Source organism: Pelophylax lessonae (genome assembly GCF_965119305.1).
Source record: "Pelophylax lessonae genome assembly, chromosome: 9".
NCBI classification, from domain to species: Eukaryota; Metazoa; Chordata; class Amphibia; order Anura; family Ranidae; genus Pelophylax; species Pelophylax lessonae.
The window spans coordinates 15,234,353-15,259,817 of record NC_138776.1 but is presented as its reverse complement, the minus strand read 5'-3'; the positions used below and the strand labels follow the sequence as shown (position 1 = coordinate 15,259,817).

General features: G+C 48.0%; 1 protein-coding gene across 1 annotated transcript in view; it reads left to right on the top strand.

The window, feature by feature from the left end:
- The window catches only part of MMS19 (MMS19 homolog, cytosolic iron-sulfur assembly component), a 125,401-nt gene extending 107,188 nt beyond the window's left edge, over positions 1-18,213 (top strand). Inside the window, exons 26-31 of the mRNA XM_082269260.1 lie at positions 1,919-2,105; positions 2,213-2,295; positions 4,434-4,598; positions 10,051-10,110; positions 10,238-10,338; positions 17,655-18,213. Of these exons, the coding sequence (XP_082125386.1) occupies positions 1,919-2,105; positions 2,213-2,295; positions 4,434-4,598; positions 10,051-10,110; positions 10,238-10,338; positions 17,655-17,682 (624 nt within the window). The 3' untranslated portion in view covers positions 17,683-18,213. The remainder of the gene's footprint in view (positions 1-1,918; positions 2,106-2,212; positions 2,296-4,433; positions 4,599-10,050; positions 10,111-10,237; positions 10,339-17,654) is intronic.
- The last annotated feature ends 7,252 nt before the right edge of the window (positions 18,214-25,465 follow it).

Genomic DNA, 25,465 nt, shown 5'->3' with positions numbered 1-25,465 from the left:
CCTTTGCAAAGTCCAGATACACCACATCCACTGGCTTACCTTTATCTAGGTGGCAGCTCACTTCATCATAGAAGGTTAATAGATTGGTTTGGCACGAACGATTTTTCATGAATCCATGCTGATTACTACTAATAATACCGTTTTCATTACTAAAGTCTTGCATGTGGTCCCTTAACCACTTGCCGACTGCCTAACGCCGATCTACGTCGGCAGTCAGCCCCTCACAGGCAAAGTGACGTAGGGCTACGTCACTAGCTTGTGAGGGTCTAGGGAGCGAGTGTGCACCCCCGGAGGCGCGCTCCCACTCCCGCGTGGTCACGGACCCCCCCGCGCGCGTGTGACCAGCGGACCCGATGTCCGCCGGTCACTCGGCGATCGGCGGGGGAGAGGGAGAATGTCAGGCAGCTTGTGTAAACAAGCCACCTGTCATTCTCCTCGCTGTAAAGACACTGATCACACGGATCTAGTATGTAGATCCGTTGATCAGTGTCCTTACAGCTCAAGCCACAGCCAATCACAGTAGAAAGCACGCCCCTAGGGATACACACAGCCCCTCCCTCCCAAATAAAGTTAACCCCTTCACTACCAGTGTATTTTTACAGTAACAGTGCATATGTATAGCACTGATTACTGTAGAAATGTCACTGGTAACCCCAAAAGTGTCACAAATGTCAGTCAAGGGTCCGATCTGTCCGCCCCAATGTCGCAGTACCGCAAAAAAAATCGCAGATCGCCGCCATTACGCGTTAAAAAAAAAACAACAAAAATGACAAAAATCTTTCCCTTTGTTAGTAAACACGATAACTTTTGCGCAAACCAATCAAAATACGCTTTTTGCGATTTTTTTTTTTTTTTACCAAACATAGGTAGCATAAAACAAATTGGCCGAAAATGTTAAAATTTGATTTTTACATTTTTTTGGGGGGAATTTCATATAAAAAAAATGTGAAAAATATTGCTATTTTTGCAGAATTGACGCTCTTTTTTTGTTTATAGCGCATGATCAAAAAACCGCACAGGTGATCAAATACCACCAAAAGAAAGCTCTGTTTGTGGGAAAAAAAGGACGCCAAATTTGTTTAGGTACAGCGTCGCACGACCGCGCAATTGTCCGTTAAAGTCACGCAGTGCCGAATCGCAAAATACCCCCTGGTCGGAATGGGGGTAAAATCTTCCGGGGCTTAAGTGGTTAACATCCCCTCCCTTAACATCCCCTCCAAAATTTTGCAGACTACTGATGTTAGGCTGACCGGCCTATTGTTCCCCGGGATACATCTCGGCCCCTTTTTAAATATTGGTACCACGTTGGATTTTTTCCAATCAGCTGCCACCATACCCGTCTGTAAACTATCCTTAGAATCCCAAGAATAATGGTCTGGCAATCACCTGGCTGAGCTCTTTAAGAACCCTCGGGTGCAAGCCATCCGGTCCCGGGGATTTATTTATGTTAAGTTTCTCTAGTTTAGCTGTCTATCTTCTGTTAGCCATGGCGGTATTACCTGAGGTGTGTTGTTTAGTTCGGCCTTACAAGCTGGGTTTGTGTAGCCCCCCGATTCTTTTGTGAAGACTGAAGAGAAGAAATTATTTAACACTCGCCTTCTCTCTGTCCTCTGTGGCCAAATTTCCTTTATCATCTTTTATGGGGCCAATGTGTTCTGGCCTCGCTTTCCTACTGTTTATATACTTAAAGAAATTTAGTAAAGTAAATGTTACTTTGTATCTCTCCTCTCCCGTCTGATCAATGTTTATAAACAATGTTACTTTGTATCTCTCCGTCTCCTGTCTGATCAATGTTTATAAACAATGTTACTTTGTATCTCTCCATCTCCTGTCTGATCAATGTTTATAAATAATGTTACTTTGTATCTCTCCATCTCCCGTCTGATCAATGTTTATAAACAATGTTGTCTCTCCTCAGATGATCGGCTTGCTGTGTGATGGGGATCTGGGACCGCTGGCTGCTGACATGTTCTCTCTTCTGGTCTCGGAATCTCCGGATATCCTGAACAAGGCGTGCCATGCGGATATCCGGATCATGTTCCGCCAGAGGTTCTTCACAGAGAATGTTCCCAAACTGGTGGAAGGATTTAACTCTGCTAATGAAAGTAATGAGTTTTCTCCTCTATGGTCTATGGTCTGTTAGATGCATGAATTGTGCTAGGATTAAGTCTGCTAATGTACTTCTGTACTCATGTTTTTTCTTCCTATGTAGATAATAAACCAAATTACCTGAAAGCATTATCTCACGTGCTGAACAGTTTGCCAAAGCAGGTTCTCCTGACAGAGCTGCCATCGGTAAGTGGATCGTATTGTTTTCAGTAATTTGTGGGGGGGGGAATCCAAAAAGCACAAAGGTGAATTAAAGGAATAACTAAACTCAACAACAAAAATTGTGTTTTCGGCACTATTCCTCCCACTGTCACCAACAATGGAGCACTATTCCCCCCACTGACACCAAGAATGGGGCACTATTCCCCCCACTGACACCAAGAATGGGGCACTATTCCCCCCACTGACACCAAGAATGGGGCACTATTCCCCCCCACTGACACCAACAATGGGGCACTATTCCCCCCACTGACACCAAGAATGGGGCACTATTCCCCCCACTGACACCAAAAATGGGGCACTATTCCCCCCACTGACACCAAGAATGGGGCACTATTCCCCCCACTGACACCAAGAATGGGGCACTATTCCCCCCACTGACACCAAGAATGGGGCACTATTCCCCCCCACTGACACCAACAATGGGGCACTATTCCCCCCACTGACACCAAGAATGGGGCACTATTCCCCCCCACTGACACCAACAATGGGGCACTATTCCCCCCCACTGACACCAACAATGGGGCACTATTCCCCCCTGACACCAACAATGGGGCACTATTCCCCCCACTGACACCAAGAATGGGGCACTATTCCTCCCACTGACACCAACAATGGGGCACTATTCCCCCCACTGACACCAAGAATGGGGCACTATTCCCCCCACTGACACCAAGAATGGGGCACTATTCCCCCCACTGACACCAAGAATGGGGCACTATTCCCCCCACTGACACCAAGAATGGGGCACTATTCCCCCCACTGACACCAAGAATGGGGCACTATTCCCCCCACTGACACCAAGAATGGGGCACTATTCCCCCCCACTGACACCAAGAATGGGGCACTATTCCCCCCCACTGACACCAACAATGGAGCACTCATTTCCCACTGACACCAACAATGGGGCACTATTCCTCCCACTGACACCAAGAATGGGGCACTATTCCTCCCACTGACACCAAGAATGGGGCACTATTCCTCCCACTGACACCAAGAATGGGGCACTATTCCCCCCACTGACACCAAGAATGGGGCACTATTCCCCCCACTGACACCAAGAATGGGGCACTATTCCCCCCACTGACACCAAGAATGGGGCACTATTCCCCCCCACTGACACCAACAATGGGGCACTATTCCCCCCACTGACACCAACAATGGGGCACTATTCCCCCCACTGACACCAAGAATGGGGCACTATTCCTCCCACTGACACCAACAATGGGGCACTATTCCCCCCACTGACACCAAGAATGGGGCACTATTCCCCCCACTGACACCAAGAATGGGGCAATATTCCCCCCACTGACACCAACAATGGAGCACTCATTTCCCACTGACACCAACAATGGGGCACTATTCCCCCCACTGACACCAAGAATGGGGCACTATTCCTCCCACTGACACCAACAATGGGGCACTATTCCCCCCACTGACACCAAGAATGGGGCACTATTCCTCCCACTGACACCAAGAATGGGGCACTATTCCCCCCACTGACACCAAGAATGGGGCACTATTCCCCCCACTGACACCAAGAATGGGGCACTATTCCCCCCCACTGACACCAACAATGGGGCAATATTCCCCCCACTGACACCAACAATGGAGCACTCATTTCCCACTGACACCAACAATGGGGCACTATTCCCCCCACTGACACCAAGAATGGGGCACTATTCCTCCCACTGACACCAACAATGGGGCACTATTCCCCCCCACTGACGCCAACAATGGGGCACTATTCCCCCCCCACTGACACCAATGATGGGGCACTATTCCCCCCCACTGACACCAATGATGGGGCACTATTCCCCCCCACTGACACCAACAATGGGGCACTGTTCCCCCCACTGACACCAACAATGGGGCACTATTCCCCCCACTGACTCATAAGTTGACCACCACTGATGTGCACTGTGATAAGATTCCTCCTTCCTGTAGTCACCGTTTATTCCTCCTTCCTGTAGTCACCGTTTGTTCCTCCTTCCTGTAGTCACCGTTTATTCCTCCTTCCTGTAGTCACCGTTTTGTTCCTCCTTCCTGTAGTCACTGTTTATTCCTATTATATCTGGATCTGTTTTTGTGTCCCCATCATGTAGCTGGTCTCTCTGCTGCTGGAGGCCTTGTCCTGCTCTGACCGCATTGTTCAGCTGTCTACACTGACCTGCCTGGAGCCCCTTCTGCTGGATGCTGCGGATATCCTGAATATTCACATCGACACCCTCATCAGAAAGCTCCTCCTCCTGGCCTGTAGTCCCAGCATGGTATGTACAGAGCCTGCATAGCGTGTAACATCGTATACCAATCTGCAGGTTCCTTCATCTGGTTTGCATTGTGTCATTTCATTTACAATAATGTAAAGAAGGAATGTTCGTACATTAGTAACCACTCATTGGAACTTTTTTTTTTTTTTTTTTTAATCATTTGCATGAGCATACGTAAATCAAAAGTGCCTCATTTCCGCCCCTCCTCCGCTCCACTACCTGTTTAGAGACCTTCTCTTTTTTAAAAGGTTTAGTCTCGCCTCCAATATCATTCACCCAGGGGTATCCAACTCATTTTAATGGCTGGGCCACATCAGCATTATATGGTTGTCCTCAAAGAGATGTCCAGAGCACCCCCCTTACATCAGATGTCAAGAGCCCACTCCCTACCATCAGAAGTCAAGAGTCCCCAAACCTCCTCCTATATCACAGTGCACCCATTTACCTGCTGCCTGGAAGAAGCTGGGGTAGGAGCTGGGAAGCAGAAAGTGCAGGGTTTGGAGGAGGGCGGGAGTCAGCTGCCTGAGTTTGCTGAATGCTGAGACCAGGGGAGGCGGAGACCAGGGTGTGCTGTGGCTGCGCAGAGAGGCATAGGAGGAGTTCTCTACTCCTTTCTGTTGAGACAGGGGTAGAGAGGACCCTCTCCCTGACTGCACAGAAGGTGCAGGATCTGGCAGAGGAGTTTTATCCTTCTCTCTGCTGCCGATTGCTGAGACAAGGTGGGGGTGTCGCAGATGCAGGAGAGGTGCGAGGGCCACATGTAATGGCCTGAAGGGCTGGATCCGACCCACGGGGTCTTGTGTTTGACACATGTGACCTAGATGAAGGATGTGTACTGTACCCGCTGTGCCTCCTGAGATATGTACTTCACAGATTCCAGGAGGCCTTACTGTTTTGCTCGCAGGGGAGGCGTGTCATCAGGAGGCCCGCCCACTGAACCTGAAAGAGCCAGTGGACCTCTTGATGACCTCAGAAACAACATGGTGGCACGGGACCGAGCGGTGGCAGGGCATGGGGAGGATCCCTGTGGGACAACACTGGATGGATGAGTATGTAAAAAGTGCAGATCCCACCTCTTGGTAAGCGGAGGTAAAAGAAAAACAAAGGGGGAGGGGTTGGGTGGAGATGCGCTTTAACCACTTCAATATCGAGCACTTTCACCCCCTTCCTGCCCGGGCCAATTTTTAGCTTTCAGCGCCATCCCGCTTTCAATGGCAATTGCATGTAAATACAACGCTGTATTCATATGACATTTTTCCCCAAAAATAGAGCTTTTTGTGGTGGTATTTAATCACTGGATTTTTTATTTTTTGCTAAATAAAGTGTTTGAAATTGATATTGTGAAAAAAAAAAAAAAAAATTCTCTTTCGTTCATTAATGGACACAGCTCCTGATATTCATAACCATTGGGTTATATTGCCCCCTACAGGAGTAGGACACTTGGCAGAAAAAAATTCTGGCTACACCTATGGGCAGTCCCAGGGGGTATTCTCCCTCTCTCTGCTATAGATACTCAGTTTTTTCTGCCTAGTCAGGAGTAAGGACCCATTTCCTTGCTGGGATCTTTGGTCCTGGCAAATTTTTTTTAGATAAAACATCTTTTTCTTCTTGATTTCTTTCCTGTGAGATCTACAATCAACTGCCGGACTGGGCGAGGGGCTGGATAATCAAGATCCAGTGGTCACCCCAGTCTGGCCAGTGAGCGTGTGCAGACCTCAGCTCCACGCTGCGAGTTAACCGCCTCGTGAGGTTGCATACGACCGAGTCTCGGCCTGAGTCGCAGCATTCTTCCTGGCTGACAGCCCCCCCCCCCCCCCCATTTCAATGGCGAGGGCTCCTGTCTGGAGCGATCGATGCCCGCCTGGTTCCTGGTATGGTGAGTAGCTGACCCCCTCTCCCCCCTGGAGGGTTTTGGGGTGGACATACGCCCACCCTTGGGACGGTTGGACCCTTGGGTTCCCCTCCTTCCCGTCAGACTCCCCCTCCCTTTTCCAAGTCCCTCATCCTGCCCATCGCTGGGGCTATTTGGGTGGTCTGGCCACTTTCCTGGGATAGGGGCAGGGCGCTAACTGGTGATGGGGGCCGGGGGCCGGGGGGGGTAAGCCATCGGTGACGGGACAGTCGATTGTTTGGAGGGGGGGTTGTACCTGGTGGGGGCTCCTGCCAAGGCCCCCCGTCCTGCCTGGATCTGTCCTTGAGGCCTGGGTCCCTGTAAGCCTCGTGGTGCTGTGTGGGGCCGCCATTTTGTTGTAGCATGTGTGTTTGTGTAACTGTGGTGGCCATTTACGTGTGGTTTGTCATTGTAAATAGCGGCGGCCATAACAGTGGAGCCCTGGGGTGGCGATTTAGGCGGTGCAAGCCCCTCCTCATACCCTGGTGCTGACTCCTGGATTTTCTTCCTGATCGCCACACGTATAGTGCGGATTCTCCTGGTGGCTGCAGGTGCCTGTTTCTGTGGGTGGTGAGTCTGGTGGGGTCCTCTCCCTCTCTGTAGAGGATCGCTTGGTGCTTTGTGCCTGGCGACTGGGTGGTGCAGCCAGCGCGGTGGCGGTTGTCCTTTAGCAGTGTGTTACACTTTTTTGGGATCCCCCTAGTGACTCATGGAGTCTTGGGAGCACATTTTTCCCATCTGATCCCCTCTCTGAGGCTGCGGGGCCCTCCGGGGTCCAACCATCCATCCATACACTGATGGCGGTCCTGGAGTCCCTTGTGTCTTGGGTGGAGGTGGCTTGCGAGCGACGAGCCTTCCGCCTTCCCCTGCCTCATCAGATCCTGAATCTGATTTGGTCACCGCGAACGTGGGTCACCCTGCTGGGTCTGCAACCACATGCTTGGAATCCTCTGATAGTGAGGATGATTCCTCCACATCTGTGACCGCGCACAAAAAGGCGCTGGTGGATGCACTGATTGTATCTGTGCATGAGACCCTGAAGATGGAGGACGTAGGTGAAGCTGCGACGCAGGTGCCGTTTGGCACTCACAAGCCATCCAAAGCAGCAAAGGTTTCCTTTCCCTACCTATTGTGCCATAATAGTCGCTAAAGAGTGGGGACGACCAAAGCGTCCCCGTGGGGTCCCTAAGTGCTTTACTAGGCGTTACCCCAATGAGGAGTCCCTTATTAGGAAGTGGACTGTGCCACCAGTGGTGGACCCTCTGGTTTCCAGATTAAACAAGGCAACCATGATTCCGGTTGAAGAGTCCCCGACCTTTAAGGATCCGGCTGACAGGAAGGCGTAGGCTGTGGCCCGCACTATGTACACTCTAGCTGGTTCGGCAAGGAGGCCGGTATTCACCATTGCCCTAGTGTCGCAAACTCTGACCGAGTAGGCTAAGCTCCTGCACCATGACCTGGAGGGGGAACAGCTCCTCTTTGCCAAGCTGGCGGACCGGCTGGTCCGGGGGCTGCAGTTTATCTGTGATACCTCTTTGGATCCAGCTCCCCTAGTGGCTCGCCTCTCTGCGTTGGCAGTGGTCCTTCGGTTTGTTTTTTGGCTCAAGTGCTGGTATGCGGATCAGACTTCTAAAAAGGCCTTGATTGATCTTCCTTTTCAAGGAGATTACCTGTTTGGAGCTACCCGGGATGACATCATTAAAGGTCTCACAGGGGGGGAAGAGTACTTTTCTTCCACAGGCTACTAAGGGCAAGGAACCTCGTCTTAGACGTGGGCCTTCCTTCTCCGCTCATTAGAAGTTTTTTCGTCCCTCAGGGTCCACCAACAAGGTCGCAAAGCCTTTCAGGGCCTCTTCTGGAGGATTCAAATGATCTGGTCTGGCAAGCCAAGATCGGGATTCTCCAGACCTGCAGACAAGGCTCCTTCCGCATGAAGGTGCGCCCTCACCCATATCGGGGATTGGGGGACATCTTTGCTGGTTTCCGAATCCGTGGACTTCCTGGGTGCAAGACATGTGGGTCTATGAAGTCATTCGGGTCTGGCTTCTAGATCGAGTTTGGCTCCTGTCCCCCGGCAAGGTTTTTTCCTACCAACTTGCACCTGTCCCCAGACCGCTTACAGGGCCTGTTTGGGGCGGTACAAGACCTGTTCCTTCAAGGGGTGATTGTCCCGGTTCCAACCTTGGAACGTTATCAGGGTTTTTACTCAAACCTGTTCACAGTTCCCAGGAAGGAAGGCAAAGTGTGTCCAATCCTGGACCTCAAGGCGCTAAACTGCTTTGAGCGGGTACAGAAGTTCAGAATGGAGTCCATTCGAACAGTGGTGGCATCCATGCGTCAGGGAGATTTCCTCGCCTCTATTGATATCAAGGATCCCTACCTTTACATTCCAATATGTGCCATTGACTTGCGCTTTCTACACTTTGCTGTGGGAGAGGAGTATTATCAGTTTGTGGCGCTACCCTTTGGTCTCGCATCTGCTATGCCAACAGGGGATGGCAGTACTAGGCTACTTGGACGATCTCCTTCTGCGAGCGGAGTCTCCCTCTGCTCTGGTGGAGAACCTGGAGATCACAATACGAACTCTGCAGGAGTTTGGCTGGATTCTGAATTTTCATAAGTCTGCTCTGGTTCCATCCACAAAGCTGGACTATCTGGGCCTGACTCTGGACTCAGCCTTAGCCAGAGTGCTCCTTCCTCTGGACAAACTCCAGAAATTGCAGGCTGTAATTCATCTCTTGCTGTCCAACATATGGTCATCCCTCCGGACTTGCATGCAAGGGCTGGGCCTGATGGTGTCTACCATTTGAGACGGTTCCGTTTACACAGTTCCATACGAGGTGCCTGCACAGGGAAATTCTGACCAAATGGGACAAGACTCTTCAGTCTCTAGACAATGAGATCCGGCTGAGTCGGGGCACAATAGCAACACAATTGTATACAATGGATGGCATGAAAGGATGCCATCCATTGTTTACAATTGTCATGTGTTTTGCTGTGATGGGTCACAGCGATCACTTGGTACTGGCAGCAGATGGGTACAGTGATCAGTCATCTGGACAGCCAAGGACAGACTGCGCAGCGGCGCAAAAGGTGCGCTCTTGGAGGACGTTATATAGCGTCCACTCAGCTTGGCGAAAGGCCCGCATGGGCTGTCATTTTGCTATAGGGTGGGTGGGAGGGTGTTAAGCGTACACCAATGTGAAGGCCGTGTTCTGCGCTTTTTTCATTGTCCAATGCTTCCATGTGCAGGCAGTCCCATTTATGTCAACTGGGACACCGCTCACAATCATCCATGTAGGTGCAAGTCCCCAAATGCTGACAGATGTTGAGTTGGGGGCAGCAGCTGTATCCCAGTTGACATGTATGGGACTGCCAGCACTGGGATACATGGGACAGTTGAGCAATTACATGCAAGCAAAAGTCAGCCCTCACATGGGTGCCTTTTGTGAATGAGGCCTTAGATTTGTTAGTAAGAAATAAAAATAATTTTGTAAATAATTGTATATTCATATTGGTGGCTTCAAATTTTTTGACTTTTTTATATTTTTATATTTCTAGGCAGTTCGGATTTCAGCTCTGAAGTGTATACTGGCCCTCACAAAGCTCCCATTGCCTATGGTAAGATACCATCCCCCTCCCCATATAACACAGCAAAGTGTATTTTCTCAATAACAAATTCTTCTTTATTTGGAGGAAATGTGTAAAAGAAAAAAAATAAATAATTTAATGTCTTGTATATTTGCAGCTCCTGCCTTACAAGCAGCAAGTTATCCGTGCCTTAGGAAAACCTCTGGATGATAAGAAGAGATTGGTGAGGAAGGAGGCGGTGGAGGCTCGCTGTCAGTGGTAAGCTGAGACAATGTGAATCTAAAAGACGTTAGAGCTGCACGATTAATCGTTAAAAAAAATCACAATCTCGATTCAACCCCCCCCTCATGATCTTAACTACCTCCCACCAGGGCCATAGTACATATACGGCCGGGTGGGAGCTTCCTCCTTCTGAATGGACGTTCCGGAACATCCTTCAGAAGGAGAGAGATTGCGCCGCCGCGGGCACGCGCAGCGGCGCGATCTCGATGTGCCTGTGTCCCTAGGACACAGAGCAACGAGACTCGGCAGGAGGGCCCTGTGATTGGCCCTCCTGATCACATGACGGCTGTGACCAATCACAGCCGTCATGTAATGTCAATACAGCCGTTGTAACGGCTTCGATCTCTTCTCCTCCTGACAGATCCTGTCAGTGAGGAGAAGATCAGAGGATCGTTTCTGCAGCCGGGGTGATCAGTGAGTATTTCTAATTACTCACTGATCACAGGGGGGGTCTGTGCTGGTAATCAGATGATTGATTACCAGTGCAGCCCTGGGGGGAGGGGATGCCACTAGAGCCACCAGGGATGCCCACCATGGCCACCAGGGATGGGAAACAGGGCTCAGAGAGCCTGCCAGTGGTGCCCCCCTATCAGTGCTGCCCACCAATGGCATCTATCAGTGCTGCCCACCAGTGCCCGTTATTGCCATCTATCAGTGCCGCCCACCAGTGCCCATTATTGCCCACCAGTGCTGCCTATCAGTGCCCCCCATCAGTGCCGATCAGTGCCGCCCATCAGTGCCCATCAGTGCCGATCAGTGCCCATCAATGCCGCCGATCAGTGCCCATCAGTGCTGCCTATCAGTGCTGCCTATCAGTGCCCACCAGTGCTGCATATCAGTGCTATCTATCAGTGCCCATCAGTGCTGCATATCAGTGCTACCCCATCAGTGCCACCCCATCAGTTTCTCCTCATCAGTGCCTGTCAGTGCGGCGTCATCAGTGCTCATCAGTGCAGGAAAAAACGTATCTATTTACAAAATTTTATAACCTAAACAAAAAAACTTTTTTTTTTTTTCAAACTTTTCCTTCTTTTTTTATTTGTGCACCAAAAAAAAAAAAACCTGGCGGTGATCAAATACCACCAAAAGAAAGCTCTATTTGTGGGGAAAAAATGACATAAATTTGGTTTAGGTACAATGTTGCATGACCGCGCAATTGTCATTCAAAATGCAACAGCGCTAAAAGCTGAAAATTGGTCTGGGAAGGAAGGGGGTTTAAGTGCCCAGTATTGAGGTGGTTAATCTGGCATTTCCACGATTCATGTAACGGTGCAGAGCAGTTCTGTGCTCACAGGTGTCCAAAAAAGAAAACAGCCGGCAAAGTTTATCACAACATTGCTCAACGCTAAGAGAAACATTGTATCATTTCATTCCATTAGATCAAAGGGATGAACTTCAGTCTAAATGAGGGCAGTTTACCACTGAAAGCGGAATAGCAGCCTAATACCTTAACCACTTCTGGACAGGAAGGATTTGCCCCTTTAATGACCAGGCCATTTTTTTGCGATTCGGCACTGCGTTACTTTAACTGACAATTGCGCGGTCGTGCGATGCTATACCCAAATAAAGATGATGTCCTTTTTTACCCACAAACAGAGCTTTCTTTTGGTGGTATTTGATCACCTCTGCGATTATTTATTTTTTGCGCTATAAACAAAAAAAGAGCGACAATTCTGAAAAAAAATATATATATATTTTTCCCATTCTGCTATAAAACATTCCCAAACAAAGAAATTTAAAAATCAAAATTTTTAAACATTTTAGGCCAATTTGTTTTCTGCTACATATTTTTGGTAAAAAAAAATCACAATAAGCGTTTTTTGATTGGTTTGAGCAAAAGTTATCATGTCTACTAACTACCGCAAAGATTTGTCATTTTTATTTATTTATTTTTTACTAGTAATGGCGGCAATCTGCAATTTTTAGTGGGACTGCGACATTGCGGTGGACAGATCGGACCCCCAGCTGAAAGAAAAAATACCGGGGTTATGGCTGATAGCTTCATCCATAACCCCGGTAAACCACTTGCAAACCGCAATGTATATATACGGATTGCAGTTGTCAAATGGTTAATATATCCAGGCAAGTCAAGCCAATTTGCAAATATAAACTTTTCTCTAGCGCTCATCGACAGACGTAGTCCTCGGTGATACACCACCTTCGGGTTATGTTACCTCCGCAGGAGCAGGACTAGACAGGAAATTAAAAAGCTCTGGCCACACCCTAGGGGCAGTCCCAGAGGGTATATCCTCTCTCTCTCTGCCTCAGCAAATCAGTTATTTTCTGTCTAGTTAGGAGTAAGGACCTAGATACCTTGCTGGGATCTTAGGTCCTGGCAAGAATTTTTTTCTAAAAGGATTTTTAGACAGCTTTTTTTATCCAGTGTTCCTGTGAGATCTTCAAGCAAGAAAGCTGAACTAGGCGACGGGCTGGATGTTGAGATCCGGTGGTCACCCCAGTTCAGCCTACGAGCGCGTGCAGGCCATAGCTCCGCGCTGGGTCGGCCGCGACAAAGTCCCATTAAAAGGACTGAACCCGCGAGTTAAACGTCTCGCTGAAACGCCAAAGACCATGAGTCACGGCGTCCGTATCGGTCGACAGCCCTCCCGCCCCGGTGGAGAGGGGTACTGTCAGGAGTTGGTGCCCGCCTGGTTCCGGTATGGTGAGTAGTATGTTCCCCCTTTTTTCCCTGACGGGTTTTGTGGTGAACGCGGGCCCCTCTCTGTATGGTAAGAAAGAGTTCTTTCTATCCTATAACATGTCACAAATCCTCCTACTTTGAGTGTGATTTTATGTGTGCAAAAAGCCAGGAGGCTTGGTTTGGGAGCTAACAATCTATTGTATACATGTTTTAAAGATGTAATCTGTGGCATTCTGGGAATCTTATGGGTTAAGTATAAGCTACCTACCAGTCAGAAGCCATGGACATGTAGACTGCCTTCCAAATCAGATCTCCAGCTATTAGCAGGCCTCCCGAACGGCCATGCGGTCCGCCAGGGCCGGTACCGCCAACCACGCCATATCCCCATGCAGAGAGAGTGTTGTGTGCCTGCAGCACACCGCTAGTCAGCACAGGCCGCCGCCATTTTTTTTTGCTGGATCGCACGAGCCGCCATTTTGGCGTAGCCTCGTGTCTCCAGCATGGGGGCGGCCATGTTTGAGGTGATTCTACACCTTGTGGAGCTTGGGGGAGGCGCCGGAAGGCGTGCAGAGGGGCGGAGCCGCCTCCTTTCTTCCTGGGCAGCCAGCCAAAAGACTTCCTGTTTGTCTAAGACAGCGCTGTAAGCTGTTGCAGTTTAACTCTGAACATCAAGTGGTGAGCCTGGGGGTCTATCTCTCTCTCTCTCGATCGATAGGGATCCCTAGCAGGTAACACTAAGGGGTTTTTTGTGGCGCTGAGGGTCAAAAAAAAAAAAAAAAAAAGTTTTTTCTTTACTTTTGAATTATATCATCCAGGAAGTAACTGGAGTTATTATGGACCCTGCCACACATATTCCCCCACCTGTTTCCCTCGAGGGGGCCTCGGGACCCGCCGGTGCACAGAGTATAGAGTCATTTACAGCAATTTTGGAGTCTATGGTGGCTCGGGTGGAGGCGGCCTGTCAGGGACGGGGGTCAAGGAAGCGACCCCCGCCTACCCCTATACTATCTGACACCTCTGACTCTGATTCAGAGATGGTCACTGCAGTTGCAGGTTCCTCTGCAAGGGCTGTTATCCCAGGTAAAGCCCCCTCAGACAGTGAGGAGGACGCTTCTTCTCCTGCTATAATTCAGGAAGAAGCATTGGTGGACGCACTAGTTGTGGCAGTGCAAGAAACCTTAAAACTTGAGGCTTTACCGGCAGAGGCAACTGAAACAGAAAGGCCTTTTGGGACTAATAAGCCCATCAAGACGGCGAAGGCTTTTCCTGTACCTAAATGTTTTGGTAATCAGATTAAAGGAGAATGGGAGCATTCTAAACGTACCTTTACTATTTCCAAGCGTATTGCTAGACGCTATCCGTTTGAGGAATCCATCATTAAGAAATGGACGGTACCACCAGTCGTGGATCCGCCTATTTCCAGGCTGAATAAAGCCACGGTTATTCCAGTGGAGGACACTTCGTCCTTTAAGGATCCGGTGGATCGAAAGATAGAAGCGGAGTCCCGCACTATCTTTTCTCTGATAGGGTCAGCATTTAGACCAGTAATTGTTATTGGTCTAGTTTCCCAGACACTTACGGAATGGGCGAAAATGGTACGCCAAGATCTTAGGGGAAAAGATATTCCCCAGGAGACATCTGATTTGATAGAACAGATCATACAAGGGCTACGGTTTATCTGTGACGCAGCCTTGGACACTACTCCCTTGTTAGGGCATGCATCTAAGTTAGCAGTGATCCTCAGACGTGTGCTGTGGTTAAAATGCTGGTCAGCTGACCTAGGTTCCAAAAAGACTTTGACCAATCTCCCTTTTCAGGGGAATCGTCTATTTGGAGCCAACCTAGATGAAATCCTTAAGGATGCCACCGGGGGCAAGAGTACTTTTTTGCCACAGGCTGCAAAAGTTAAGGGACCTCGCAACAAGCGAGGACCTTTCTTTACCGCCCATAAAGGGCGCCCGGCTGGTACTCCCGGGAAAGGCAAGACTCCTCCAGGAGGGTTCAAGAAGGGATGGTCGGACAAGCAGAGGACCAACCCAGCCAAACCCGAAGTAAAGGAGTACACAGCCTGAAGGTGCGCCCCCACCCGATTTCAGGGTGGGGGGACGTTTTCACCGGTATTCAGGACATTAGATCGAGCATCAACCACTACTACCGGTGCAATTCTTCCCTTCCAACATTTAAGTACAGGAAGCGGTAGTTACCGTTCCCTGTATAGATCTTTTCCTTTACCTTTTCCTAAGATTAGTCCCGATACCTCACAGGAATCGGATCTGATTGACCAGATAGGCCAAGTAGCCTCTAGTCGGGTGATTTCGGTCCCTGAGGTTCAACCAGAAAAGATCACCTTTCCTGATAACTATCAGGTATCTGATAAATGTGTGGGAACAGAAAACGACCAGACTTTCTCGGATGGTCGGGGCCAGATAGCTCTAGGGACGCCTGGTTCAGATCCAATCAGCGCCAGTGGTCCTAGAAATTCTAGGCTGGCCTCTTCAAGCCGGCCTGGCCGACTTGGACATGTTAGTCGCAGACGTTCCGTGGGAACTTCGTCTCAGGGAGTGTCTGTAGTCTCTAGGACCTATTTACCTTCGTGCTTTACAGTCGCTGGTTTTAATGGCCTGGCCATCGAGACCCAAGTACTGAAGGACAGAGGTTTGTCTACTTCAGTCATTCCTACCCTTATTAAAGCAAGGAAAGCGACTTCCAGCAAAGTCTATTATCACACATGGAAGACTTACATTGCGTGGTGCGAATCTTTAGGATTTCCTCCACGTACCTATTCGGTGTCTCGAATATTGGCCTTTTTGCAACAAGGGGTTGAGCAGAAGCTAGCCTTGAGCACCATCAAGGGTCAAGTTTCAGCATTAGCAATCTTCTTTCAGAAACCTTTAGCTACCAAATCCTTGGTGCGGAATTTCATCCAGGGGGTGCGGCACCTGGCTCCTCCAGTCCGCGCGCCCTTACCGCCCTGGGATCTTAATTTGGTTTTGTCGGTTCTACAGAAACCTCCCTTTGAAAACATCAGGGAGATTCCCTTGCTTACTTTATCCCAGAAGGTGGTCTTCTTGGTGGCTATTACTTCTGCTCGCAGGGTGTCAGAACTGGCTGCATTATCATGCCAGTCCCCATACCTAGTGATTCATAGGGATAAGGTAGTACTTCATCCTAAGCCATCTTTTCTTCCTAAGGTGGTTTCAGATTTTCATCTGAATGAAGATATTGTACTACCTTCCTTGTGTCCTCAGCCCAAGCATCATCGGGAACATGCGTTGCATTCCTTGGATGTGGTTCGGGCAATCAGGGTATACCTGAAAGCTACGGAATCATTCCGTAAGACGGATTCACTTTTTGTGATCACGGATGGCCCCAGAAAGGGTTTGCCTACATCTGCCGCGACCATTGCCAAATGGATTAGACAAACGGTGGTACAGGCTTATTCTATTAAGGGTCAGAGTCCTCCGTTCCCTGTTAGGGCGCACTCCACTCGAGCGCTCAGTACTTCCTGGGCCTTTCGCCATCAGGCGTCAGTGGTCCAGGTATGTAAGGCGGCCACTTGGTCGTCGGTACATACCTTTACTAAATTCTATAAAATTGATGTGACGGCATCGGCGGATAACTCATTTGGCCGCAAGGTTTTGCAGGCCGCAATTTGAGGAGACCGGTGGTCTACCTCGAGGGTTTTTTTCTGTTTGAAAATTTTTTTGTTAAGTCTCATCATTAAGGATGAGCATTGTAAACCTCTAGTTGGCACCGGTTGGGCCTTCTAGATTGGGATTTGATTTCATTTTCCCACCCCTCATTTGTGATACTGCTCTGGGACGTCCCGAAGGTGGTGTATCACCGAGGACTACGTCTGTCGATGAGCGCTAGAGAAAAATGGATTTTTGTAAAATCTTACCGTAAAATCCTTTTCTCTTAGCTCATCGACAGACGTAGTCCCCGCCCCTCTGTTTTGGAGTTGGGTTGGGTTAAATTCTCTAAGCACTGCTTTTTCACATAACTGATTTGCTGAGGCAGAGAGAGAGAGGATATACCCTCTGGGACTGCCCCTAGGGTGTGGCCAGAGCTTTTTAATTTCCTGTCTAGTCCTGCTCCTGCGGAGGTAACATAACCCGAAGGTGGTGTATCACCGAGGACTACGTCTGTCGATGAGCTAAGAGAAAAGGATTTTACGGTAAGATTTTACAAAAATCCATTTTTACCTCCCCCACTGTCCTCCTTTGGGTTTTAACTCTCAGCATTTGGGGTTACTATAGGGAAGAAAAGGCCTCATGTGATTGGCTGCCAGGGATCAACATGGAGTATGCATGACTGGACACATAACTTTCATATAACAATGGAAAGCATCAGTCTTTCTGTCGCGTAGTATATTGTCTATTTTCACAGCTGTCCCTTGTGCTGATTTTTCTGGGGTTTTTTTGTTTTTATTTTGTTTTTTTCTTCTTTTCTTTTTTGTTTTTTTTTTCTTCTTTTCTTTTTTTTTTGTTGTTTTTTTTTTTTTTTTTTTTTTTTGGAGTTTTTTTTTTTTTTTTCAGAGACTTAATAGTTGTACTTTGGGCAAAACTAAAAGCCTGGTATGTTTACTGTATCCAGTTCTGTAAAACGACTTCTCAGATTAATGGGACAAATTCTATTTTTTTTCTTTAAGGTTCCTGATTGGAAGCCCTGGAAGCTGAGGACCTACCGGGGGACATGAGTAACTTTGCACGGAGACAATCTAACCAGGATGCCACTAACATTCTGACCTGTCCAACCACCATGACTTCAGTGCCATCTTGTTTAGCCACGTCTGCATCTCGTACGATAAGGACCGCCTTCCGCATCCCCTTTCCCCCGCATTCCATCTTTTTTTATTTTACCATTTTGAGTACTAGGCTGCATCTGCCAACCCCTCCCTGAGCGCGTTGCGTCCTTTGCACTTCAATGATATTAGCACAAGTTTACAGTAGAAGGAAAATCTGGCATGTCTAGAAGGAGATCTAGTCTACTAAATCTATATATAATGTATATTGTATAGTTCTATGATTTAAAGAGTGCCAGCCTTGTGGCCCGCTCTGAGCAGGAAACCACAGGGATTTGTGTGTGTGTGTGTGCTGTTTGGCTGAATGTCACTGTTCTTTCAGGTCTCAGAACTGGATATTGTGGAACAGCTATGATGGAAGAGTACCTGTCATGTACACAGACCTGGCAGTTTTTTTGTGCTACGGGGGGGAAAAAAAAAAGGCAAAAAATTTATCTATAGCCAAAACTTTTTTATTGATAAAGAATGGAATGATCTCATTTATTACTGGGGAGATCCTCTGGTGACAGTCATAGCAAATCCAAACTTGTACAGTTGTCACCTAAACGGGGACAGTAAGTTCTCCCCATATGAAAACTGCGCTAAGAGGACGTTTTCTCCAATTTCCTTTTTGTCTTTTTTTTTTTGTTGTTTTTAGAATTCTAGGCTAAACCTAACTAGTGTTAAAAATGCTCCCTCCCCTTTCCTAACACCTATGCTGACTAACCTGTGTAAGAAAGATGTATATACTGGAAACTTTGGGCTGGTTCCCCCAGGGGGGGGGGGGGGGGTTTAGCAGCAAGTAAGTTATGCAACCAAGTAAATTGTAAAAAAATGTAATTTTATTAAACAATTGTTAAAGTTTTTCCCACAGGATTTAAAAATATGAGCTCTGGTTAAAAGATTTAAAACCTAATCCATCCAACATGGCAACAATATAAGGTTAGGCAGGTGTACTCAATCAATGCAGTAGTCCTGCCCAAGACTTGCACACCGACGCGTTTCGTCCCAATGCAGGCGTGGTCTTCAGGGAGATTGTAATATCTATAAAATATATCAAGATCTTAGGGTTGCAACGTATAACCATGTGTAAGTTGTCCATATGGACACTGCAGGTATATTTACCAATAGTGGATGGAAAACAATCCTGTGACTAGAGGCTTTTCTCTTGCCGCCGGAATGAGGCCAGCTTCGCCACGGCATTGGAGCCTTTCTTTGGCGGGGACATGATGGGGTGAGTGCCGAGGGCTAGCGGGAGATAGAGAGAGGATTAATTCGCCCGCAGGGCTGCAGGATCAGTAGTGAAGGAGATCGGTCCGGCGGAGTTCCGCTCACTCACGTCCTATTACATACCGCGCCAGGCCACGCCCCGACCAGAGGCTTTTAATCCAGATTATTACCCAGGCTGTCTCTGTAGCCCCAAGGCAGGGTTTCAAGAAAGGGCTGGCTTACAAAGTCATACTCTAGGCCAGTGTTTCTCAACTCCTCCGGTCCTCGGGGCACACTAACAGGCCAGATTTTAAGTATTACCTTGGGGAGATGCAGACTAGAATACTGCAATCACTGAGCAGCAAATTAGATCACCTGTGATGTATTTCAGTTTTCTTGCAAACCTGGTTAGTGTGCCCTGAGGACCGGAGTTGAGAAACACTGGTCTAGGCATCCTAAGAGTAGGTGGGAGGTGCACCTGTAGTGTAAATTCCCCAAACGGAAAACATGAATCTGTACAAAGGTAAATATTTCGGCAGAGTGGCATGAAGAATGCAATGAGGGCGATCAAAACCTATTTTTTTTTTTTTTTTTACACTATCAGTAGTTTTTATTCATTATGATGAATGCCCTCATTGCATTCTTCATGCCACTCTGCTGAAATACATACCTTTGTACTGATTCATGTTTTCCTTTTGGGGAATTTACACTACAGGTGCACCTCCCTCTTACTCTTAGGATGCCTAGAGTATGACTTCTTATAAGCCAATCCTTTCTTGGACCCTGTCTTGGGGGCTACAGAGACAGCCTGGGGAATAATCCGAATCAAAGGCCTCAGGTCACAGGATTGTCTTCCATCCACTAGCGGTAAATATACCTGCTGTGTCCATATGGACAACTTACACATGGTGATATGTTGCAACCCTAAGATTTTGATGTATTTTATAGATATTACAATCCCCCTGAAGACCATGACTGTATTGGGACGAAACACGTTGGGTACAAGTCTTGTGCAGGACTACTGCATTGATTGAGTATACCTGCCTAAACTTATAGCGTTGCTGTTTTGGATTGATTATGTTTTAAATCTTGTAACCAGAGCTCATATTTTTAAATCCTGCATGAAATACGTTTATAACAATTTAATAAAATGACAATTTTTACAATGTACTAGGTTGTATAACTTACTTGCTGCTAAAGGAAAACCCCTGGGGGAACCAGCCCAAAATTTCTGCTATTCATTTGGAGTGTGCAGCCTCTTCTTTTCAATGTGTTTTTCTATATTTAGAAAGATGTATATACTTACCTGTTTTCAGGCCGCTCTGGGCACCTGATCCCTTCTGTCAGCCAGCAGCAGCTGCAGGGGAAAGGAGACAGAGCGGACTACAGCTGGAGCAGTGATGTCACCTATAGGCTCCCATGGCTTACCAATTGTTGGCACTCCCTCTTCTCCCTGCAGCTGCCCCTCACTAACACAAGGGGAGCCGGGGTCACATGACCCCACTGAAAATAGGTAAGTACACATATTTTACTTACACAGGTTAGGAGGGGACATTTTTTCTTACACAGGTTAGGAGGGGGGAGGGGACATTTTTTTCTTACACAGGTTAGGAGGGGGGAGGGGACATTTTTAAGACTAGTTATTTTGAGGCTGAAATTCTACTATAACCATTCCCTGCTCAATGCCAATCCAAGAAATAAAAAAAGGATTTAGTTATAAATATCAGGAAAAGTTCCCCTTTTGAAAAAAATAAATCTACATTTTATTTGCAAGTAAAAATGCATTTTTTTTTTCTTTTTTCAAGGGGCCTGCAGAGCATTGCACCCGCGATCAGCAGATTGCGGGTGCAATGTCCGGCTCCTGCAGACTCTCAGGCTGGGTTCACATCTATGCGAATTTGATGCTTTTTACACGCATGAAATATAAAATTCGCATTAAATGTGAATATGACCGGCTCTCAGTGGAGCCAGTTCACATGTCCGGGGCGGCCGCGATGTAGTTTCAAAAAGGGTCCTGTGCGTTTTTGGGTCCGGTTTAGGTACGAATTCAGGCAAAAATCTGCACCGGAATCGAACCCTGGAATAAAAACTGCAGCCGCACATTTGTCAACCGGGCCTCAAGGTAAGCTGTTGGCCTGTACCTCCCGTATGGGCCAACAGTTGCTTAAGAGCAGGAAGATCAGTTAACTACGAAGATGCTCATCAGCGCCCTCGCAGAGTACATTGAGAACTACAAGCGGTCAGCCGCAATGGATGATGGTACTTGTAGTCCCCAGGAAACTGAATGAATGATACAGCCCTGTGGGCAGAACCCTTTGGTTTTCAAATTGTGACAGCAGGTGTGGGGAGACGATCCCCTGCAATCTCACAATGAGAGGGAGATGAGGTGCAGGGGCTGGAACATTTTACACTCTAAAAACAGGATGGTCATGTAACATGTACCAAAGGTGAACTTATCCTTTAAATCCAACCTCCAGAGAAAACTTTAATTTGGAAAGATCAGTATATAGGGATAGAGCCTCAGCTGAGGGTTTTCCTTACAGATATCGGTGTGAGGGGAGATGGAAAGCGCCCTTGTTACAGTGTGGGGGAAATCTCCCCAATGGGAGTCACAGACCGAAATACAAAACCTCACAAATTTGAACCCTTCCCAAAAAAAACGAAAGGAAATGTGTGTCTGGAGTAATTCCCGAAGTAAGGATGGGCTTGTGTATTGGCCGGGCACACAATCTGCCTCTGCTATGTACAGGGTGGGTATGACGTCATACGATGACTTGTTAGTAAATTGTATTTGTACAGATATTTTTTCAATAGAATACTGACATAACATTAACGCTGTTACGTGTCGATAAAGATTATTTTATGATGCAACCTAAACTTCTACACAACGCCAACATGTTCTGGTAAATCAATGTGAAATATTGCAGAGCCTTGCATCATGGATATGTTTACATTAAATCTAGCCGCTTTTGTCCAATGACCTGACTTCTTCTGGTTTTGTTTTCAATCATGGAACACAAGCTTACCGTCCGTTATCATTGTGGGACATTTCAGGTGCTACAAAGGTGTATATTACATGTACACAATATAGCTCATTAAAAAGTCTTAAATTATGGTCGCATAATTCAAAAAAGGGCAGAGGCATATTCCGGGAAACTACAGGCTAGTCAGCCTGACATCAATAGTATGTAAATTATTGGAGGGGATGATAGGGGACTATATCCAAGAACTTGCTGAGGACAACAGTATCCGTTGTAATCAGCATGGATTTACAAAGGGACGTTCTTTGCAGACCAATCTGTTAACATTCTACGAGGTGAGCTGCGATCTAGACAGGGGGAGGCCTGTGGATGTAGTGTATCTGAATTTTGCAAAGGCATTTGATGCAGTTCCCCATAAACGCTTAATCTACAAGATAAGGTCTGCAGGCATCGACCACAAGGTTTGTTCTTGGATAAAAAACTGATTACAGGGGCGTGTCCAAAGGGTGGTGATAAATAACGCATACTCAGACTGGTCTGGTCTGGAGTGGTAAGTGGGGACTCCCAAGGTTCCTGGGACCAATTCTGTTCAATTTATTCATAAATAGAGGACAGGATCATTCGCTCAATCTCTGTTTTCGCGGATGACGCAAAAATAGGCAGGGCAGTAACTTCACTTTAAGATATAGAAGTCTTACAGAATGACCTGAACAAAATAACAGTGGGCAACAACATGGCAAATGTGGTTTAATGTGGAGAAAGGTAATTCACTTAGGGGCTAAAAACATAAACACAAACTATCTCTGGGGGAATCAAGGATGTAGAAAGGTCTGGGGATCCTAGTGGAAGATAGACTAAGTAATAGCATGCAATGTCAAGCTGCAGCTGCCAAAGCCGGCAGAATATTAGCATGCATAAAGAAGGGGATATATTCTAGAGATAAAACTATAATCCTACCACTTTATAAAACTCTGGTCTGACCACATCTGGAGTATTCTGTCCAGTTCTGGTCACTGATCCTCAGAAAGGATGTGTTGGAACTGGAGAGAGTCCAAAGAAGGACAACTAAAAAGATTTCAAGCGCTTAATTTATTCTCCCTGGAAAAGAGACGTCTGAGAGGGGACATGATAACCATTTACAGATACCGCAGATCCTAGCATAGGAAAAAAACAATTTAGTCTCAGGGAGTGTAAGAGGACACGGAGCCACACTATGAGATTAGAAGAGAAGCGGTTTAACCTTAAGCTGCGTAGGGTTTTTTTTACTGTCAGGGTAGTAAGAATGTGGCACTCTCTTCCACAATTGGTGGCATCAGTGGGGAGTATCATAACCATTGGGTTATACTGCCCCCTACAGTAGGACACTAGGCAGAATATAATTCTGGCTACACCCATGAGCAGTCTTAGGGGGTATACTCCCTCTCTCTGCTATAGCCGCTCAGTTTTTTTTTCCTCCTAGTCAGGAGTAAAGACCTAGTTCCTTGCTGGGATCTTTGGTCCTGGCGAAAAATTTTTAGATAGAAATTTTTTTCTCCTGGATTTTTTCCTTTGAGATCTACAATCAACTGCCGGACTGGGCCATTGGCTGGATAATCTAGATCCAGTGGTCACCACAGTATTGCCAGCAAGCACGTGCAGACCTCAGCTCCGCACTAGGTCGGCTGCGACCTAGCCCCACTGGAAGGGGCTGGCCTGCAAGATAAAGGCCTTGCAAGGTCGCATATGACCGAGTCTCGGCCCACGTCGCAGCCTTCCTCCTGGCCAACAACCCCCCCATTTCGATGGAGAGGGGTTCTGTCTGGAGCGGTGCCCATCTGGTTCCTGGTATGGTGAGTGGCTGTCCCCCCTCTCCCCCTGGAGGGTTTTGAGGTGGACGTGGGCCCCTCCTTGGGACGGTCGGACCCCCAGGTTCCCCTCCTTCCTGCAGGCACCCTCCCCCTTGCCAAGTCCCTTAGCAGTGTTTTACACTTTTTGTGGGGTCCTCCTGGTGACTCATGGAGTCTTTGGAGCACATTTCCCCACCTGATCCCTTTTCTAAAGCTGCGGGGCCCTCCGGGTCCCAACCATCCATCCATGCATGCAATGACAGCAGTCCTGAAGTCCTTTGTGTCCCAGGTGGAGGTAGCTTGCGGGTGACGGGCTAGCAAAAAGCCCCCCTCCCCCCACCTCATCTGTCTCAGCAGATCCTGAATCGGATTTGCCCGCTGTGGACGTGGGTCACCCTGCTGGGTCTGCAACCATGCACCTGGAACCCTCTGATAGGATGATTCCTCAACTTCTGTGACCGCATGCGAAAACACACTGGTGGATGCACTGATTGTATCTGCGTGAGACCATGAAGATGGAGGACGCAGCTGAAGCTGCGACGGAGGCACAGGTGCCCTTTGGTACTCACAAGCCATCCAAAGCGGCATAGTGTTTCCTTTCCCTGCCTATTTTGACAGAATTGTCGCTAAAGAGTGGGGACGACCAAAGCATCCCCGTGGGGTCTCTAAGCACTTTACTAGGCGTTACCCCTTTGCAGAGTCCCTTCTTAAGAAGTGGACTGTGCCACCGGTAGTGTGGACGCCCCCCACAGTTTCCAGATTAAACAAGGCAACCATGAATCTGGTTGATGTGTCCCCGGCCTTTAAGGATCTGGCTGACCAAAAGGCGTTGACCAGAGGTTGTGGCCCACCATATGTACACTCTGGCTGGTTCGGCAATGAGGCCGAGTGGGCTAAGCTCCTACACCATGACCTGGAGGGGGAACAGCTCCCCCCTGCCTTTGCTGAGTTGGTCCAGGGGCTGCAGTTTATCTGTGATGCCTCATTGGATGTGGCTTGACTCTGTTTTGGCAGTGGTCCTTCGGCATGCTTTTTGGCTCAAGTGCTGATCTGCAGATCAGAATTCAAAAAAGGCCTCGACTGATCTTCCTTTTCAAGGAGTTCGTCTGTTTTGAGCTACCCTGGATGACATCATTAAAAGTCTCACAGGGGGGGAAGAGTACTTTTTTTCTGCAGACTACTAAGGGCAAAGAACCTCATCGTAGAGGTGGGCCTTCCTTCCTTAGCTCATAAGAAGTTTTTTCGTCCCTCAGGGTTGACTGACAAGGGCTCAAAGCCTTTCAGGGCCTCTTCTGGAGGTTCTAAATTAACCTGGTCTGGCAAGCCAAGATCGAGCTTCTCCATACCCGGGAACTGCACCCTCACCTGTTTTGGGGGTGGGGGGAGGTCTTCGCTGGTTTTCAGACCCGTGGACTTCCCTGGTACAAGACAAGTGGGTCCACAAAATCATTCGGTCCGGCTACAAGATCGATTTTCGCTCTTGTTGCCCGGCAAGGTTTTTTCCTTATGACTTGCGCCTGTCCCCAGACCGCTTACAGGGCCTGTTTGGGGCGGTACAAGACCTGTTTCTTCAAGGGGTGATTGTCTCGGTTCCAGCCTCTGAACTTTTTTAGGAGTTTTACTCAAACCTGTTCACAGTTCCCAGCACAGAAGGCAAAGTGCG